This window comes from Neodiprion pinetum, chromosome 6 (assembly GCF_021155775.2).
Source record: "Neodiprion pinetum isolate iyNeoPine1 chromosome 6, iyNeoPine1.2, whole genome shotgun sequence".
In the NCBI taxonomy this organism is placed as follows: Eukaryota; Metazoa; Arthropoda; class Insecta; order Hymenoptera; family Diprionidae; genus Neodiprion; species Neodiprion pinetum.
This window is the reverse complement of record NC_060237.1, coordinates 9,977,215-9,998,698: the sequence shown is the minus strand read 5'-3', so window position 1 is coordinate 9,998,698 and position 21,484 is coordinate 9,977,215. Positions and strand designations below refer to the sequence as shown.

At 38.4% G+C, this 21,484-nt stretch overlaps 1 protein-coding gene and 1 long non-coding RNA gene across 8 annotated transcripts in view; one reads left to right on the top strand and one right to left on the bottom strand.

Moving 5' to 3' along the window:
* lilli (AF4/FMR2 family member lilliputian) overlaps positions 1-21,484 on the bottom strand; it is a 203,226-nt gene that overhangs the window by 117,374 nt on the left and 64,368 nt on the right. Inside the window, exons 1-2 of one of the 7 annotated variants that reach the window (XM_046632600.2) lie at positions 9,642-9,821; positions 5,232-5,693 (exon numbers count right to left, since the gene is read on the bottom strand). The exons of 2 other annotated variants lie outside the window; for them this stretch is intronic. Coding sequence is in view for 2 of the 5 variants with exons in the window: in XM_069136832.1 (XP_068992933.1) it covers positions 17,135-17,175 (41 nt within the window). In the remaining 3 variants the exon portion in view is untranslated. Of the gene's footprint in view, positions 1-3,239; positions 3,278-5,231; positions 5,783-9,641; positions 9,822-17,134; positions 17,191-21,484 lie in introns of those variants that run through there. 4 more of the 7 variants (XM_046632601.2, XM_069136832.1, XM_069136833.1 and 1 more) reach the window with 4 other exon arrangements.
* On the top strand, positions 13,380-14,887 carry LOC138191105 (uncharacterized). The gene is made up of 2 exons (XR_011177402.1): positions 13,380-13,704; positions 14,346-14,887. It is a non-coding gene; the product is annotated as an uncharacterized lncRNA (long non-coding RNA).

The following is a 21,484-nucleotide window of genomic DNA, read 5'->3' as shown; positions in this document are numbered from 1 at the left end:
ATTGACGAGTTGGTTATTCCAGAGATATCCAGTGATGCAGGATCACAACAAACTCCGTACATCGTCCTAATTTAACACTGGGATAATACCGAAGTAACAAAATAGCCATTTTTTTATCAAACCTGTAAAATTACATCAAGTCACCGACTTCAGTCGCGTCGCTTGCTGGACACGATCTGCGCCTGCAGTTCGTGATTCACAAATTTTTATTCTTCTCGTCCGAGAAATTTATATAACCGATTCGAGTCGAATGGTAATTAAAAACAAGAAATGAAAACGTACATATGTACGGAGTAGGCAAAAGCAAAAAAAAAAAAAAAAAACACCCGGACTAATTTAATCGTATATCGCGTGTTACGCGATACAGAAGAGCTAAAAACTTCCAGAAGAAAAAATAACGAAACGCGAACGGTTCATATTACATTTGCTGTCTTCAACAAATTCGCAGAATTATCATATCGACACATTGTTCTGAGCAGTAATTATTATTGAACACAGTGCTCGTCGAGTATGTGGAACAAAGAAGCACTCGTGCTTTGAGCTTGACGATTAGCTTCTCCGAAATCACAGCTTGCATCGTATAATATATACTGAATAACGTAATCGAACCGCATCAATAACATTGCGAAACTGAAATATTTCTCAAGTATATATCAATCGCGCGTTAATGTTTACCGCGAAAATGTCAATAGTTTCTAACAAAGTAGGCGACGTGATAAATAAAAAGAGGATACATTCTTTTTTCTTTCTCTTCCAATCGATCCAAGGTGCAGCGATGTTATACGCAACGGAACTGCTTTATTTTTACGAAGAGTATTTATGACACATTGTATAACAGATAAAACCTAGTCTCTGTGCACGGACAGACGACCCATAATGGGTATCGTTGGTCGTTGCCCTGTCAAAGTTATAATACGCGATAGAAGCAACAACGTTATTCTATCCGTAGGCCGATCCGGGACAGGCTCGACTCTTATCGCATCGGTCACGTTCGAAGTGCGTTGTTAATTAACGCGTGTCGAATCGGCGTTAGTGGAAGACGATACGCGATTGGAAAACGAAGAGGAGAGTTGAATTTTCGGATCGTTATACAACGACGATAAAGTTTCGTAAAATTTATAATAAAAAATCTACAAGAGATTCGTTCAATAATCGTATACACACATGCGGCACAAACGGCACCTTGAGATAAACAACAGTATGTATAATTGTATACAAGCGCGGGAAGTTTAAACGATCTTATACGATATAATTCGTGTATTATTATAAATAACACCTAAGTATGTAGCTGTAGACGTGGGTGGAAAATGCATCAGGTATAATACCTGATGACACCTGTGCAATATTCACACAGTTATAAAAGTTTGATTACTTATAATTGCGTATGTAATAGCTGACAAAGGGATGAGAGAGGATTGAGCTGAAAAGGGACGAGTTAGCGCGGTGTTTTTCTCCTACTGTTTGCGCGGCGTATATGTATGTACATATATAATCTATATACAGAGTTGGAAACACGGGGGATAAAGAGGATCGATAGTATTCCAAGCGAAGTTATAGAATCACAAAAGGGATGTCGATTCGTCCCTCCTTCTTTCCATACTCATCTGTTACACATACATATATATGTATACGTATACTATTCGATAGGTACATATATACACACACATATATATGTATATATATAACGCCGCGACGCCGCCCTGCACGACCCTTAATAAATCATACTTAACGCTGGCTCGGAGAAAATCGCTTTCCGTTTTCCTCAATCTCCTTTTTTCTCTTCCTCCTTATCTTATTTCGAATGCGTAACGCGGAGTAGCGTAGCGCTGGTTCATCACGCTTATAGGTATGGTAAGGAATAAAGTCAGTCTCTCTTTTCACGTTATTCATACACGTGCCTGCATGGGAGACATTGAACTCATTCTAACGTGGTACAATAATACCAGTCGTTTATACATGTATATACGTTTATACAATACGGTTAGTTGTTGTATCTGTAACTGAAGGAAGTATAAATAATTTATGAAAATCGGCAAATCGTAAATTGTTTTCTCACCCCACCCCTGAATTAAATTCCATTTTATATCGTGCTCCGCGACAAATAGAAGGAGAAAAATACGGTGGAAAAATTAAGATCGTCAAGATTTTACTCAAATCTGCAACAGTGGGAAAAATTATTATTGATCCAACTGTTGAGAATTTTTCGTAACAACAATTGGTAATCGTTTCAAATTTCCAGACTCGAGACAGTCCCAGAGGACGTTGATGCCGTGACACATATCGGTGAGTTTAAAAAAAAAAAAAAAAAAAATCTGAACGTTGCGGTAACTTTTAAACGCGAAATTACTTGAAACCAGTTTGCACACAGCTTGCGCCTGAATATCGTGAGACGAAGTCATCGTCCCAAAGACTATCCCGCGGGATCTCTCAGGGACAACGAAGACACATGCAGCTTGTGCTAGCCTAGCTACAAGTAGCGAGTTGTCACAGAATCTTTTTTCCCCTTCTTATCCAATCTTCGCCGGTTGCTTTTTTCCGACCGTAACAAATAAGAGATAAAATTTTATCAACGTTCTACCAATTAAGAAAAATTATACTACCTATACGATAACGTCGCACGTATGCTCTTGCGTAGCTGCTGATTATAACACGTGAACTTGACACTACCGCAAAATTTATTGCTCTGCAAATGTAAGCCGTAAAATATGTTTAGGAAAAAAGCATGCGATTTTTCTGTTTCTACCTACACTTATTTTCTTCCTCTTTTCAATTCTTACGTTATACTTATTTAATGGGCGTAACGCCGTTGATTTCGGGGGAAAACATAGACTTTCACAGATTTCCTATATTTAAGCATGCATTAATCCGTCTGCATTGCCTCGTACATCAATTACGCAACGTACATAAATATGAATCAGAAAAATACGAAGAATTTCTTTGAAAAATCTATGGGAATTCCCCGATTATTGCGAAACATGTAGACATACAATGTAAAAAAGAACGTGAGTCACAGACCGGAAACGGAGTAACTCTTTAAGGCGATATGTCGAGGACGACGGTGTGAGGAAGAAATAAAATTTCCATCGCCAATATCTAGCGTTACGTTACTCATGCTGAAACTGGTTCGCGGAATTATTCCACGAGCGTAGAATATTGGATTCGTCAATCTGTTTTTTTTTTTCACCATCCGCCGATCTCAATCATGCGAAACAACGTACTAACATTGCAATAATAATTACCAATCCCGATACGACGTTTCCATTCTTTTGAAACCACGACTTTTGCGATGCTTGTATTTCCGTTAAAGAAAGAAAAAATCGAAATACTTATACGTTGCATACTATTATTAAATACACAGAGGCGAGAATTTAAAAGTGAAGTCTAATTATAACAAAAATAAAAATTTTCAATAACTTCACCAACTCGATTTCGCGTTACCGAACTAACTTTGGCGAATTCGTGCGCTTCGCTTTACACGCTTGCAAAAAAAAAAAATAATTAAAAAAAAAGATTTTATAAACAACAGAGCACATAATCTCCGTTAAACCAAACAAGTTAACGGATGTGAATTTTTACATTTACTCAGAAACATACAGGCTCTCATATTTGCCGACAAACGCGACTGTCCGACTCTCGACGATTTTTGTTTTTTCTTCTTGCAAATAAAATGAAATAAATCAATTTTTGAAAAAACGCAGCACCGATTCGAAGTAAAATCGAATTAAAAATCCTGACCGCACATAAACAATCCGTTAATCGCGTCGATTCTCCAAATCCGCGTATGCCGTACGCATCTGTGGAATTGCGAACCTTGAACGAACAACCAAAAGTAGGAAACGCGACGCGACGCTCCGACTTCTCTGCAAAGTACAATCACCGCTCATCGTCAAACTACTGCGCATCCGTATGATCCGCGTCACCGATCTGCATGTACGATCCACCCGTCGTTCATCGCGGCTGATCGCGAGCAGCCATTTTCAAAAGAAATCTTGGCTTACGATTAGACGCGTTAACACGTCTATATATAATACACACATGTGTATTACATATAAAACCGAAAGTCTCTCCGTCTGTCTACCTGCCCGTACGTTCGCTTATAACTCTCAAACTACCAAATCGAATTAGATTCTTTTTTATTTTCCTACGGACAGCTGCAACGTCTGGAAAAAATTTAGGCTACATACACGGTTACAATCGGTTAAATAGTTTCGAAGTTATAACGATATTTGTTGGCCAGTTGACAGGGGAATCAAACACTCGTACGAGAACGCTGACTAAACACACCTAGAGATGGAGAAAAGTGAACGTCGAATAAGTTTCAACGTCTCGACGAACTCTACGAAAAAGTCCGCGAAAGCATACGACGGCTGTGTCTAATAGAATTCGCCGTAAGGATCGTTTGAAAATATTCACGGGCGGAGCCGCGACGGGCTTCCAGTCACGTATGTATATTTGCCGGTTGGTAGACTGCTGTATGTCAGCGTTACGTAACGTCAGCTCTGCACAGCGTATAAGTTGAGATAGACGGCTGGCGGGCGGTGAGCGAAAACGATAGATAAGTCAGGGATATGCGAATTGGAGGGGGGCATTAATGGCAAGACACTCGCTGCTTTCTGCAAAGATGATAAAACACAACGGTTGTAACCTCTGGCCCGTTGACCCGAATGCCTGACGTCACTCGCGTCCTCGTCGATGGAAGAGGAAGACCGACGACAGGTAGATATCGAAATCGCCTATCGATTTATCGCCGATAACGATTACGCACAGCGCGATGTTACAGTCACATTATATACACGAGTAACGATTAATATTGATTTAGGTGAAACTCTTATTAATAGCTGTGTATTTCAAACGAGCGATTTTCGTTGTTTTTTTTTTTTTTTTTTTTTTTTCTTAAGAATCTGTAACATCATCGTCTAATTATTAAATACATTATAATTTTAAACACGTTCAAAACGAAAGACAAAACCAGCAATTGAATTGAAATATTGAAATGAGATTATTTACCACGGATTTCAACCACGGAGTAAGGGGTAAAAAAAAAATTCATTCAAGATATTACATCACCGTGTTACATCTGTACTTGAAATTTGTATCGTTTCATTGTAACTGGACTAAATCCTACTTGTTCATTTTTTTCTTCCAACAGTGCGCGTAAAGGTAAAATCTGAAATAACCAACACACAACTGCGGGTAAGAAACAACTTTCGTAAAAATATTAAAAGACTTACCGAAAAGTCAGCGCAACTGTCTAATACAGCCTCGCGACAACGGGATACGACAGTCAAGCGATGAGTATTATCCAAGTATGCAATGTATAATCCTGGTTTAAAGAAGAAGGTCGTGTCATCGGGAAAACACTAATCACGCACTGTCACACGTATATATGTATATATATAATATAATATATATATGTATAAATCTATATTTATGTATACATGTAATATACATACATGTATAAGCACAGGATGATAATGATGTTGTATCACCACGTACAACTTGACACTCTTTGGTATAACTTGATCATATTTCGTAAATAATTTACGACAGATGTGTAATTACCATCAATATATAATGCACAATGTAATTCACTATCGTTGACTTTTTATCATTTCACCTCCTCATTTTTTTTTCATTTCACCTTCGTCACTGACAAATACGATTACACGATTCGTTGTTACAATTTTTTTTTCCTATCAATTCTCGTTGTTATAATTCTTATTATTATTTTTATTAACAGTTTTGTTATTGTTATTATTGTTGTTGTTGTTGTTGTTGTTGTTGTTGTTGTTGTTGTTGTTATTATTATTATTAATATTATTATTATCAACAACGACGACGAGATGAATATATTAATATATACGTTGAACGTGTAATAACGTATGATAATAATTATCAACAAGCACAATATACGTTCTATATACCTATATAATTTATAATATAAACTTGGATAGAGAGATTGAGTTTTAAAATTTCCACTTAAATACGCGAATATAATAAATATTTACTAATAATCGTTATGCAGTATCAGCTGCAACTGGTTTTTGCGTGTTTAATGCACACTTTCTTTCGTTTTAATTATGCATTTCCATCATTTTGCGCACGTTCTAAAGAGCTGTAACCACATAAAGACAAAAATAAGAATAAAAACTCGTACCGTCATACATGAATGTACGTATGTATGTATGTACTAATGTATGCATGCACGCGTACGTCGCAACAACGAAAATCCCCAAGCGTGCTGCTATAATTGTTACGTCTTAAAACGCTCGCTGTTAGACTCTATTAGAGATAATTAACAACCACACGTTCGGCTCCGAAACTTTTTCTGCTGACTTTCGCCGGATCCTTAAATTTTCTATCCGTACTTTTCCTACGTCCAACCCTCACAAGTACCTAGCTGCGTATTTTCCGCTCACGTCCGCATCCTACAAATTTATGACCCGTGTCTTACCTTTCTTTCAATTTTTTTCTTTCAATTATTCACTCCGCGAGTTATTGTCAAAAAAATTTAAATCTATACTCGTATAAAAATCTACCAACGAGAGAACTTCGTATTATAAACCGATCACATATTTAATTTATCACCACATCGACTCGTTAAATATATTTATTGTTATTTTAATCACGACCAAGTCTCATTCAAACCTAAAAGCATCTGTAATCCTCAAATTACGAAATATTACGCGGAGTTCACGTGATATCCGAATCCAACGCAGCAGCGACAACAACAACAATAATAGTAATAATAATAATAACAATAATAATAAGGATAAAGCGCGCGACTTGTATCAACACGAAGAAAATGAATCGCTGTATTATACGTATATTCGTTACAAGAAGTACACTACAGTCAGTTTCGCGTTATCTTCGGTATCCGTTTAACTTGTCCAATCCTAACAATAAGATTCCAAGTCGTACAAACAAGCATCCAAACAAACAATCGCGTTGAGGACGATCCGTTAAGTCACGTTACGTTACGTTACGTTAAGGATATAGGCATAAACGTAACATGTATACGCACTGCAAGCATACAAATTCTATACGCGTATGATAAAAGTAGACGGAAGAATAGACAGCGGAAAACAACTGAGCAAATGAAAACGAAATGAATTTATAAAAAAAGAGTAAGAAAACGACGAACATGTATTATACGTGCGTACTTGGATATAAAAAAAAAAAAAGATACAAGTATATTGTCACATTACGCGTCGGTCGTCGGAACAAGGATATACAAACGAATAAAAAATAAAAACAAATAAAAAAATAAAAACGATCGGCGCGACCGACGCGACGATGTGCTGATATCTGTGAAAAAAAAAAAAAAAGATACTAGGCATACCCGCTGTAGACGGACGGCTGAATAAGTCCGTTAATAAACGAATCACGCCGCGTTTAAAACCAATCACTTTATAATACGGGGTCTAATTATTCATAAGCCCACAAACGCGAGAACTGTGCGATGCTCATTTTCTCAAGTTTTATTCTTGTCCCTTTTTAAATACAACAACAATTACGTATCTATCGGTTACGCGATAAAATCGCCGCGCGGCAGCGGTTGAACAACTACGTTGACGATGGCGAATAATTAACGAGAAAAAGGGGGAAAAAAAAAAAAAAAAACAGGAACCAGAATCGAAAACGTAACTTCATGCGCACCTCTGTGAAAAGTTTTCGTTTTCTCGTAATCGTGTAGATGATATAACGTGATACAGTGTGTTAACCCCCTTTATTTTAACCCCCTCTGTAACTTCTCCTCTCGAGGGGATCAGCTTCTACCCCCCACCGGTACTACCGAGCAAATGGATGGCCGAGCAGAAAGAGAGAGAGAGAGAGAAAGGGAGAGTGAATAAGAAATATCTTGTCTCTTTCTATTCTCCGCCCCGTACACCTCCGTAACGCGTCGCATGAACCCCGAGCCGAGGAAAATTAAGAGACTAGCAAGAATTTAACATACCGATGAACGGTGTTAAAAATAAAATAATCACGACGCGACATTTTCATTAAAATATGAGTAACTACGACGATAACGATAGTAAAATTAATAATAACAATCTAAAACTAGTCGAAAACTTCGCTAATCTCTACTATAATTTTATTATATTGCAAACAGTGTGGGGAAAAAATTATTATTTCACGCATGTGTGGACAGATATAAAACGACGTCGTCGTCGTCGTCGTCGAAAGATGTTTTGCGCAAGAAGATGGGAGGGAGGTAAGGAAAGAGTATTCCTGAAATCATGGAAAGAATATCTGTTAGGTCACGTGCGTACGTGCGTGTAAATAAATTGGTCCGGTATGAAGCATGACGTCGCTAATCGCGAGTCCTCCCGCCCTCCCGTGCTCGTGGCCTAACCAATCCCGGGGGCGGAGACACGAAGCTACTCGAGAACCAATAGCGATATCTTACATAAAGCAAACACGATGACAAGTATCAGCAGCCGCGGCGAGTCCGCGGTGTTACAAAAGAAAAACTTACGATGAAAATATACGCGCGATCGAAAAAAAATTTTTAACAAATCTCCTCTTCCCCCCTCTCCCTCTCCCTCTCGCTCTCTCTCTCTCTCTCTCTCCTCGTTCCGACTCCGAATGACGTATTTGACATTAAAAGCACCGGATGATAAGGAAATGATAAAATAATCACTACCGACCCAAAGTCTTTGTGTGACATTGACAAATTCACAAAATTTCAAAGGCAAGAAAGAAATTAATCCATTTAGTATCTCGAACTATGTGCGCACACACACGCACACATATATATATATATATATATATATATATATATATATATATATATATATATATAATATTTAAGGATTTATCAGGCTGATATCTTCTACGGCGGAGCTAAGCATTATAATTGTGAATTAATTAACAATAGAAAGATTCGTATCGAATGCATAATGGAGAATCTTCTTTTCCCTGACCTCCGCCACATCTCCCCACCCCACCCCCTCCACCGACCGTGACGGGATCCCGTTTCGGAGAAGGACCACGACCTACCGTCACTGCACCTACCGCCTGTAGGTTTCGTACCGAGTGTCGCGCAATGTTACACGTACATTTTTGTGCATGTCGAATCGCCTTAAGTCGGCCTTGCGCCGTTCGAAACGCAAACACATTTTTGCTCGCCATTTTTTTTTTTTTTTAATTTTATTTGTGATTTAATCCTTAGTCGTTTGTCACCCAAGTATTCGCTCTTTGGAAATGGAGTTGGGCAGAGAAAAGAAGAAATTAAAATAATAAATTATACAGTTAAAAGTCTAACGCGCGGAGTACGCGGTGGGGTAATTTTCCAAAGTTGCGACGACTATACGTTGTTGTTATTCTTTACTACCAGTAGGAATTAGTGTGTAAACATCTACGGATAATTGCGGGAGATGGAGGGGGGGGTGGGCGAAGAGACGGAGGGGGGGGGGGGGGGGGGGGTAAAAAGATACCAAAAAGCTAGGGTATTTAAATGAGGAAAAGAAATCATCGTACAGTCAGGTGAGGAAAGACAGCGACAAGGTTACGGATATTATACGCAGAGTAAGAATGTAAGAGAGACGGTGGGGAAAAAAAATGAGAATTGAAAAAAAAAAAACACACACTCACACACACACACACACAGGTTATAAAATTAAATCCCACAAACTCACGGAAACTTTAACGAACGAAGATAACGTTAACGCGCGTCGAAAACAATTATTCTAAACGGATATACATATAATCGCGTAAGTAAAACGGACCGCCCGGTGTCCGTCTAGTTGGCGATCGGACTCAACACTGGCAGACGGTATTTTGCCGCGATGTACTAAGATGGCGTTTCGGTCGAGCACCACACTCTGTCTGCATGCGCACACAATTACACACGGCGACGACGACGACGACGACGACGACGACGACGCGACGACGACGACGACGACGAGGACGACGAGATGGTGGAGGAGGAGGAGGAGGAGGAGGATGAGGAGGAGGAGGAGGAGGACGAGGAGGGGGATGGAGGTGGATGGAGCCTCGCAGCGTCTACGTGTGTCAGTGCCGCGATGCTGGTAGTACAGTTAGTAGTGGTGGTGGTGGTGGTGGTTGTGCGTCAGACGTACGTACGAACGCGCGCACAACGAAAGGGGAAAGCACGGACGAAGACTCACACAGAGACGGAGGAACGGGCGATGACGACGCGTACTCTACGCCGCCGCCTGCCGCTGCTGGATATCGCGCGCATGCCACCGCCGCCAACACCACTGCACACCCCGGAGAGAGGGAGAGAGACACGAGCTGATCGAGCGCCCACACACAGACACGCGACGAACGGTACGATTCTCTCCTCTACCTACCTACCTACGTACCTACCTACCCGCCAACATCCTCCTAGTACGAGCGACGCGATGCAGATGTCACCGGAGGACGGACCGACCGGCTCGTCGAGGATGGCCGCAGGCACGCGCCCTACCGCCATCTTCTCTTCATTAACCAGTCCGTCGACCCTCCCCGCCTCCCCCCGACCGCCCCCGCTAAGCCGTCGAACCGTCCGAAACGGCACACGAGGCTGAAATACCCCTCGGAGTCGAGGAACGAATTGATACTCCGTCGACGATCTTTTCGTACTTCGTTCGCAACTACTGCGAGTTTTCTCGTGCTCGTCCGTTATCGTTATCTCCGATTCGTTGCGCAATTTGCTATCTTATCTTGCACTTTTTCGTATCGATCCGCGATCGAGGGTATTCGATAACTCTTGGAGAATGTGTTGCTTGCGCGTACAATTAGCAATACGTTTTACTGGAACGCTGGAGATATTTAATTACTCTTTCACCGCGGACGATGATTCCTTTCGAGTTTCAGTCGCTACTCGTTGGTCTGTTCTTATACGCGTTGTATTATCCACTCGACGGGGGGTATTTATTTCACATGTGATAACATACTTTGCGTAATCAGGTTCAAGTTTGTAACGTTATTGTAACGGTGAGTTTTTAGAAAAACTCGTTGTTTCGCAACTTTAGAATTTTATGGAATTCGGTAAACCGTAATATGCGCCGTGAATATATTCATTGTCGGATTTGTTAAATTCAATTCCTTCCGTTAATCCTCAGGTTCTGCAAAACGATGACTTTTATCTCAATGTTTTGTTCATTGAATGTTATTAGTCTCACCCTCGTTTTCCGAACACAGTCACCGTGCATTGATCACAGTATTTTACCGTAACGGAAATTTAACGGAACACACTTTTATAAGACCCGTGATTGTGAGAATTGATATAAATACGAATTTTATTTCTCGAAAAATCGATCTCAAGAGACTGTAACGTCAAGGAAAGTATCGGCCACCAAGCACTGTTAGTTTTAATTTTATACACTCGTTTCTGAGATACATTTGTTGGACATATGAGTCATCCTGCCTCCGAAGAAGAAATATTTCCACCCAAGCGTTTATTTTAGGGATCACAGCGTTTATACGGTTATTCGCAAAAGTGCGAAACTGACTATTGTAATTCACGAACGTCGGCGAATCAATTATAAAAAAATTTACCCCATCGATTTTCAGCATTTGTTTTCAAATTTTTTACAACCGGTATAAATCGCAACAACTACAACGATAACAATAAACTCGCGAAATAATTACACACAGTAATTTTCTGAAACAACATCTTGTATGATGTAAATTAAGAAAATAAAAGTAAGTTAGAGGTAAGAATTTTCACAACTAAAAATAACGAACACCCGAGAAGCGTGCTGTGTATAAAGCTTCACGTCCTCTCGCAACAGCCTCTGCATGTCATACGTTGATGTGGTCGAGCGATAACCCGAAAGGGGTTTAACAAACGACATTTCTATGGGTACTTTGCGATCGCGCTCGGCCATATCGCGATAAACTGGGCTCAAGGAGATTCCGTCAATTACTACACCATTCGCATCGATTTCTCTCGCTCGAGTCGCTTGAATTTCCGTTGACACATTTCGGTCGCAAATATGCATATACCGTGCGAACGACGATATAACTTTGCAAATTTGCAATCAGTTGCTTCGACTGTACTGGGAAACTGAAATAGATTGTAGATTCATTCGTACTTTAGTCGTAGACATGTAGTCGTTATTTTATTTTATTTTTTTTTATACAAGTATAAAAAAAATGTTTACATCTTTGGTTCATTTTCGATTTAATTTCGTTTTTTTCCTTCTCTAGTAGCTGCAAGCAACAATAATTGCACGAAAAAAAGAACGAAAAGAAATTTCGATTGCATTAACACACTCACAAAAACAATCCTACGAAATATTAATCAAGCATAATTATGACGTTAAACATTAGACATTGGTCCAGAACAAACTTCTACTAACGTTACTTGATTGTACGAAATTTCGAAAAACATTTGAAAAAAAAAAAAACAATTAGAAAAAAACAAAGAATAAAATTCCTTACAACTCAACTGGACTCTGAAAACATGAAAGTTGGTGAATTTTTTTTCATAAAAAAACATCGGAACAACAAAAATGCTAGAAGCGTGAGGCTCTCTTCTATGCATCGCGTGGATACAGAAGTCTGACGGAGGATACAAAGTGTGTGTAGAAGTGGTGTGGTCAAAGTACCACGTGCTCGATCCAGCATATTGATTTTGTCTGCCGTACGGCGGGAGGCGCATACCGTACAATCGTTGGTAGAACAGAGCCCGTAGTAACCCACACAGCCGAATATCACAGACGGAATTTCTAACCACAGGGCGAGGGGGAAAGGGAGAGGGAGAGAGAGGGAGAGAGAGAAGACAAGCCCTGGAACCCGACAAGCAACGAGCCTTCCCTTTACCGCGAGCCTCTAAATGTTTGTAATATTCCGATTGGGGTGCAGAAGTTTCTCAGCGTTATAAATTTGACCTACTCCTTCGTATCTTTCAAGTAAACTATTTTCCCTCTGTCCCTACGACCAACATCCCTTGAATAATTCCTGGGTTGGTTGGGTATTTGATATTTCAAATGAGAAGATGATATTGCTCCGGTAAAATTTGCGAATCCAGTTTCGAGGTTGCGGAACGAAGGAACCTTGTAGTGTGTTTGCATACCTACAGCACAGGTATACGTTAGCAAATAAAAAAAATTATGTCCACCTTGTTAACTCCGGCAACTTCCTGAATGTCGGTAAACGAGCAACTGAGGCGATTAACCATCACCGAAACCAAACCCAACGCGATCTGGTCGTGAAAATCCGAAGCGGTAAGAAATCAAGCGATAAACTTGATATTGTATTCGATATAACTGCTGTTTGGTATTGTTAGAAACTGTGATAATGTAGGAGGCGAGAAGCACCGAGATTTATGGATTTCCTCAGCACCGGAAGTTCCTCTTAATCGATCCGAAGCGGTAGGATCAACACCACCCCTTGACGCTTTATCGGTAATGATCAGATCTACTTACTTGTCTGCGTTGTTCACGAAAGTTTGAAAAATTGTTCACGAAAACTAACAATGCCGGTATAATACATAATAACACGGAGATAGCGGATAAGACGCGTCACGATTTCGCGCCCGATGTGAAAGGACGAAATGATCTTGTGACGCGATGGCAGAAAATGAGGTCGCGTTGACGATGAGACGAGGAAGGACCAAAAGGAAAGGAAAAATACCGAAGAGAAGCACCGGCCAGCCTGTCGTCTGCTGCAAGCAGATACTCGCGTATCTACCTGCATCTACGCGGAAGGACAAAATGCACTTTACGACTCTCCCCGACGGAGGGGCAGGTAGGTAAGACCTTCCTTCAAAGGAACGCGTACCTGGGTACCGATATACCTCCGTGGTGTACACAAGACCTCGGCAAAAACGTCAGACTGACGTCACCGACACCTCAAAGACTCAAACTCGCTCATGTACTTTACAGATGTTAAGATTAAAATATTCACAGAATAGCGGTTTCACTTCGCGACGTTCAATTACGATGAGAGGAAGAATTGAGAGAATCGTTACTGGAAGTCGTATAGAAAAAAATCCATCCGCCAATTATTAGAATTGAAGAATTTTTCGCAACGGTGCGCAGAATCTTGTTGGAAAGATTTCTTGGGCATACATTTTCATGGCAGGAGGTTGAAACTTTTTTTCAATGCATATAATACCGTAGCCTAAAAATTGGTGGAAGGATGTTTTTTGTTCTTTTTTTTGTACGAATGTTTTTAATCGTGCAAGACATAAAAAAAAAAAAAACAAACAATTTTTGTCAATAATTTCAACCAAATTCTCTCCTTGCTGATTTGGGTTTTGCGAGAAATAAAGTAGAAAAATCTTTTTAGTGTCCAACTGTGAGACGATTTTTTACATTACCTGAGTATACGTAAGAGAAAACAGTAATGGCAAATCTCTTCTCTGCTTGTTCCTTCAACTCCTGTAGGTACCCGTGCGAAAGTTGCACCGCCGAGTATCCACCAGACAACTTAGTCACGATATACTTGCATAGCTGCACCAAACTCCAAACGCAAGACACTTGGGGTAACTATTCGGGCCAACCACACAACATCATGAGGCTGAAGTTAATAACGTTAACGTATCGAAACACTGGGGGGAAGAAATTAATGCTTATCCAAGTTTACAGTGACTTTGAAGTGGTCAAGTTTTCAAAATATGAGTACATTTTGCCTTCTTATGATTTTCTGAATTTCAGACATTCCTGCAACGGTAAAATAACGATTTTCCGAAACGTTAGTCGTTACAGCAACGTTACTAACTTCAGCATCATTCAACATCTCGGTCTTCGATAACTCTCCGATAGGGACGCTTACAACCCGCAAGACAGTCGCCGTTTGGGTACTCCAAGCTACAGCGAGACGTTTGAAAAACTAATTCTCGCCAAGTTTTTACAAGAATCATATCTCAATCACACGAGCTGAGGGAGAGAAAAATTGTCAAAACCACTGTATTAATACCGAATTACAAGGAAGGTGCTAAAGAATCGATGTAAATAAGATGTTATAACAAGTTGAAACCACGAAGAGCACATTTCTTTATTTAACTTGCCGAATCTTCAATCGATCAAACGATTACCATAATTTTTTCGCGACTATTTAGCCCGTTTGTACGAATTTTTCGATCATGGCAAAATAAATGAATAACTGTAAAAGAGTTGAACGATATTTTACTAATAATGGGATATGAATGGAGGACAATTGATTCTTCGAATCATTGAAATGATCCAAAATTCAAGAAGGCGTATACAACACACACACACTCCTTAGATTCCAATTTTCTATACACGCTCGTAAGTTTCTTTCAATTATTGGAAGGTTTCTATTGGATAATATTGGGTGAAACCTATCGAAATCAACGATGCTGCCCATAAAAACGAAGAAAGGTTGAAAAAGAGGTGCAACAGCAGTCGTAAAGATTCGCCACTTGCTTCTATGCTTATGGTTTGCAAAAGTGATTGTTTTTTTTTTTTTGCGTCAGAAGTACCTACCGTATATTTTTCACGATAATTGTCAGTGTGAGAAAAAAATTATTCACGAGGCTCGAACGGTGCCCGTAAACTTAATTACAGGTTATTAACTGCTAGTAACACGCCTCCGTTCCCGCGTTAAACTCACTCGGACTGTCTTTAAGGAGGTTTGGTTGGCCAAAAATTGATACTGTTTATTGATTTTTATCACAGGTTATTTATACATTGAGCAGAGGAAGGTGAAATTATTATATTTTCAGACTAGGAAGATGTCTTGAAAAATACGCAAATTGAAAATAGTGGAATTATAAGAAAAAGCTTGGATGTCAATGATGTGTTTTATCATTTAAATAAAATTAACGAACTCTTCTGCTCAATGAATATTTTGCTATATTTCCATCTTACATATCCGTGTAAAAACGCAATGATCTAAAGCGGACAGAAATGAGAGTTTGGGAAGAACAAAAAAGAATGACCACACAGACTACTCTTTTAGCCATGCCCATTCTTTCTTTCGTTCCTTTACTTATTTTTTCTCTTAATGTGTAAACGATTTTAAAAAAAGAAAGAAGAAGAAGATACATATAAGCACGTCGAGAGTTTCTTTCTGTGCGTAGATATATACGTATATAGAGTGATGGTAATAAATGGCAGGGAAAAGAAAAGAGTCGAGACCTCTACTGAATACTGATGCCTGATTTAGTCCCTTCCGTTTTCTCGCCTTTTGGTACTTTCCATCCTCCTTCGTTCCGTGTTATTTTTTTTTTCATTTTATTTTTTAAATCTCATCCCCCCCCCCCTCGCTACTTCTCAGTTTCGTTCGCTCACCAAACCGCGGGCAGACCCCGCGTTTACGCACGGCGTCACATTCATACCATCGGGAGAAATCATGTAAACGACACTTTACATCTCCATAACCTATTTCACGCCCTGTTCTCGGCTAGCCGAAATAGGCTTCTCCTTCTCCTCTCTATACTGCGTACGTATACGTCGAAGCAACAGTTTGGCACTAGGATCATGCCAAGTTCAGCCCCCTTTTTGCGAGAACAGGAATCTCGGTAGTAAATGAGTAATACAATGATCTTTGGTATTAAATTTAGCAAATCATTCCCTCAGCTAATAATAATAAAAATTATAATAACAATAATAGTGATAATAATAAACAAATCAATCATGCAATACGTATTTTACAGTTATTCCTTTAAAACCGATTAAAATCGATTTAGTGTAAATCTTGAAATAACAGACGAATTATAGTTTTGCATAAAAATTGTACAGCAACGTTGTTGCCTTGATGTTTTAGTCATCCATATTGCCTTTGTATTCAAAACATCTGTCAACGGGCTTTCAAATTATTGATAATAAAAACGATTCGTGCGTAAAAGTGCATATAAATTAACACCTGTCGAGTTTACAAGCAATTAAACCGTTGGTGTAATTACTGCACGTATCGATTGAAATTCACGTTAAATGCGAAACTAGGCACGAATTGAAACGTCGTACTTTGTACGACGTTACAGTGGAAAATTACAATTGAAACTTTCAATTCTCTGAAAAAATTGTACTTTTGTTTTCTTTTAACTTTCATGCGTCGAGGGTTAATAATAATGTTGAGTAGCTGCGGTGCCAAGATATAATATCTACGCCTCGGTGTCAACTTTGCTGTTAGTAAACCAACTGTATTTACAGTAATGCAATGATTACCCCAATTTGCATTATATTATGCTATTTAATTAAATGATACTCACAAGTCGCCGATCCGCCTTGTGGAACTAGAAACGGCGTTCATTTTGTGGTCGCTTACCTGAAACAGTAAATTGTAAAGAAGATATGATTAAAGTGTTTTTTTCCAAGTTCATCTAACCGTTGGATAATTCTATTCAATAATGCATTGAAATTATTTCGTTTTCTCAATTTTACAATTAACTTTATAATAAGAAATTTAATTCCCGCATAAGATAAATAATTGGATAATGTAGTATCATCTGAAATACAAATATTTACTTATTTTGGTTGATTCTGAATAATTGGACAGAAAAGAATTATTTGCCTAAAATAGGCAATTCACTTGCGTTACATACAACTTTGTACGTATTGTAACACATAACTGCTTCAATTTATTGAGATAATTATTTTGTTTCAAGTCAACTGCAATTCGGCGTAATTCCCAATTCTTCATTCCCTAATCACTAGCAACGCATGGATCAATCAAAGTTGGTGGTGTAATATATAAAAATAGTAAACAATAAAATTTGCGTTATATTTTCACCCTAAATTTCTTCACAATTTTATTCCCTCGTTTTTTAAGCCCTGACATTTATTGTTGGATTAGGTGATTATACGTAAAATCATTAAACATCATCACACACAGACTCATATGATAAACCATTGACAGATTTGTGAGATTGGAAAACCAGCCGACTAATTTGCAGGGTTATTTTCTATTTCATTTCATTTCTTTATTTTTTCTTTTTACTCGTTCCCGCTACGTTTTATTGCTCCACCTGACTACATAAACGGCACACTCCACGGCTTCGAATAAGTCGCGTCGCGTTTCTCCCGCAGTAATTCTCGCCGCGTATATCTTGGCGTTGAGCGCGGTTGCTGCTCGGCAGTGTGCCAGTGAAAAATAAATTGGAAAAATAAAAAAATAGATAAAAAAAAAAATAAATAAATAAAATAAAAAAAATTGGCCAACGGATTTCCGGGAATTGTGTAGTATAATGTGAGAGGAACAAATATCCGATCCGATCGAATCCGCGTACGCATACGTAATATGTAATACTTTCCATTCGCCTATGTTGTCGAGGCACAAATATGTATAATAAAGTATTATACACGTGTATAATATATATACACATGAATGCTTCCAATTATATAACAGAGATATGATTTTATAACGTATTGTAGGTTGCGGAAAAATCGAAAGAGAAATATAGTTTTCATTGATTTTCAATATAGATATTTTAAACATATATGTAACCTTTACTTGTAAAATTAGTCTTCCCAAGAAAACTCAGAAGTCGCATTTTAAAGCGTGAATTTGTTGAAGAGTCGGAATCTATGCGTCGAAAGATGTGCAACTAGTTCGGTCGCATCAACCGCGTAATATTAAAAACAAGGGGTGGGGGGGGGGGGGGAGGAAGGAAGCAGGCGTGTAAAATAAAAATCGGCAGAAAAGAGAATAAAATTACAAAAAAAAAAATAAAAAAAAAAAAGCAAGGTAGAGAAGGTAGAAAAAGAAAGAGAACGAGCACGTATATGGGAAATCGTTAATCCATCAAACTGCAGAGGCGTTGCGATGAATATCGATTACGCGATGCGCCCTCCTCCGAGTGGAGTATAAGGTATAAATTTACCCACAACGATATTGTGTATCCATAAAGGTATATGTATGCATGATATATACGTATATGCTATTATACTATGTATTATTCACAAGCGTGAAATACATATGCATGCGAGCGTGTAGGAAGCATGTGGGCGTCGGAAAAGGGATGTGAAAATACGTATGTAATCGTGTGCAACTCGTTGGTTGTATACACGAAGGATGAAGAATTATCATCTTTAAATTTTCGTGTAACCGGATAAAAGCTCGTGTGAAGATGTCGGGATTTTGTAGAAAAGCAAAGAAAAAAAAAAAAAAAAAGAACCAAGTCGTTAACTGTTCTATCGCACGCGTGCAGCTATGCGAAAGATTAGAAGCGTTTACGAGATTTTATGATCCGGTATAATTCAACGTTCAAAGTTGAGCAGCGATATCTTTAAGGTAGGTCGTATTTTCAACAAAGAATGCAGCAACGTTCAATCTTTAATTGAATACGACACAACGAAGCATAACTTCGGTTTGAATATATAATTTTGAACACTTTGCTTGTCTCAAAAAGTTCAATATATCGTGATGATTTATGCTAGTGAACATTACGATGAGATTAAATAATAACGTTGTAGCTAAATGACCATATTTGCACGAAATTTTAATTTTAAGTCTTTCTTTTAATTACAAGATTCTCTTAACTCGTCAGAAGAAGGTTCTTTCCATCGTGAACATAGTAAATCACGCTATGCAAAACATTTCGTTGGTAATAATTTTGAAAAAACAAAAACTGTTTTAAATTAGAATAATAACACAGTGAAACCTCAGTTATACGAACACGTGTATGGGCACTTGTACATTTTTCTCCCTTACATATAAACGTTGAATTTTCTCGGTCCTAGCAATTTCTGCCAATAAACCGTGTGAAAATATTTCACTTATACTTTTCTCGTTTGTACGTTTTTCCCACTTGTACGCGACTTATTCCGTTCCCTAGCGCTGTTCTCTATTCAGTTATACGTTATTACAGCTGGCGTTTTGTGTTACCATTTCAAATATGCGAGTCCGATCAACCTGAAAAAGTTCAGGAATATACTTTCACTGTCTTATAATGTTATCGTGTAATTTAGAAGTATGAAAATATAAGTAATAAATATGAAAAAAATTTGGAAATAGAATATTTTTCAAAGAATTACTGTTTTAGAACAATAAGAACGCGTTGCGGTGAAATGCTCTAATTAATAATATCAAGTAGTCGATTTTGTCAGAGGTGAATGCAATGACAAGATGATACCTGAAAAACCACTAAATAGTATACATTTTCTATTCTCAAATCACGAAGTTTTGGAATATTTCACTTTAACGTTATTTTCACTTATACGTCAATATTGTCATTATATACCCCTTGAAAAAAGCAAATGGTGATTAGTTGGCGATGATGACAAGTAACTCGAAACAATTTTAGAAAAATCTGATTTTTCCTTATTTACGCTTTTTATTCAAGAAAATCTGTATTTCTATAAAACAAAAAATAACAACAAATTGGTAACTGGATAGCGATATGACAGGATATAATAAGTCGGGGCGGAGTTGAAATTCCAAATTTCAAAAGTTCCGAATTTTTTGGTGGCGAAACTTAATGTAAAAGAAATCAAACTTTGACGAAACATCAAAGTTTTAAATGGTCCGAAATCTGATGCTCAAAGTCAAAGTGCGAAAATGATAATATTCAAAAATCTGAAACATCGAAATTCTGAATGATCGAAGATTTTCAGATCTGTGAATTTCTGGCTTGGAGAAATTTCAGCATTTTAATCTTTGTTTGTTTTGGATTTTCGATATTTTTTCGTTCGGGATCCTGGATATTCTGATTTTCGATTTTTCCGATTTTTTACACGCACTCGTTGAGCGAACTACGCAAAGTGAGTATATTTTAACTTTCGGACTTTTACTCTATCGAAACTTTATTTTTCAGAATTTCGCTCTATCGTAACTCGAATTTCGGGACTTTGAGCCTACGGGTTTCCGACCATTAGAAACTTGGTTGTTTCTTCAAAGTTTGATTTCTTTGCTACAAGTTTCGCCGCACAAATAATTCGTAATTTTGGGACTTTCGGAACTTTTCACATTAGGCACTTCAACTCCGGCCCAATAAGTCGACGGTATTTTGAAAGCGTGCGACTTATAGATGTATGAGTTTATGCGAAGTAGATGGTGTAACATAAGCAACGCTGACAAACTAGTCTGCCTCTCGACTGTTGACCTCGGCGTGAATATTAGATCGGGTAAAAGTGAAGTCTGGGTGAATTAATTTTTCAGCCTGGCTATCGTAAAGATATCAACATTGCACGATCTGCAATCACGAATATCTACGGTTGAAAACTCTTCCGTCACTTTGCATACCGCGGCCGATTAAACGATGCAGATTCCTTTCTACAAAGCATGGTTTTTTAGGTGGTTGGGTATGTGAGCGTATTTAGACGATATCTTGGTTACATTTCCGAGGTGTGTTTGTGACTTCCTTTCCCATGCAAAACATACTCATCCCGGTCTCGATTTCATTTCAAGAAAATACATACCTACACGCCTGTGTGTTTCTCTTGAAAGTGGATACACAAGTAAATCTAATAGATCAAGAGTTGAGAAAACCATACCGTCAAAGAAGTAGTAAAAGAAGAAGAAGAAGAAGAAGAAGAAGAAAAAGAACACAAAGTTTATTTCAAAGTAGACCGGAAGGAAAAAGTTTGCAAGATACGGGGGGAAAGGCAGAATTAACCGTTTT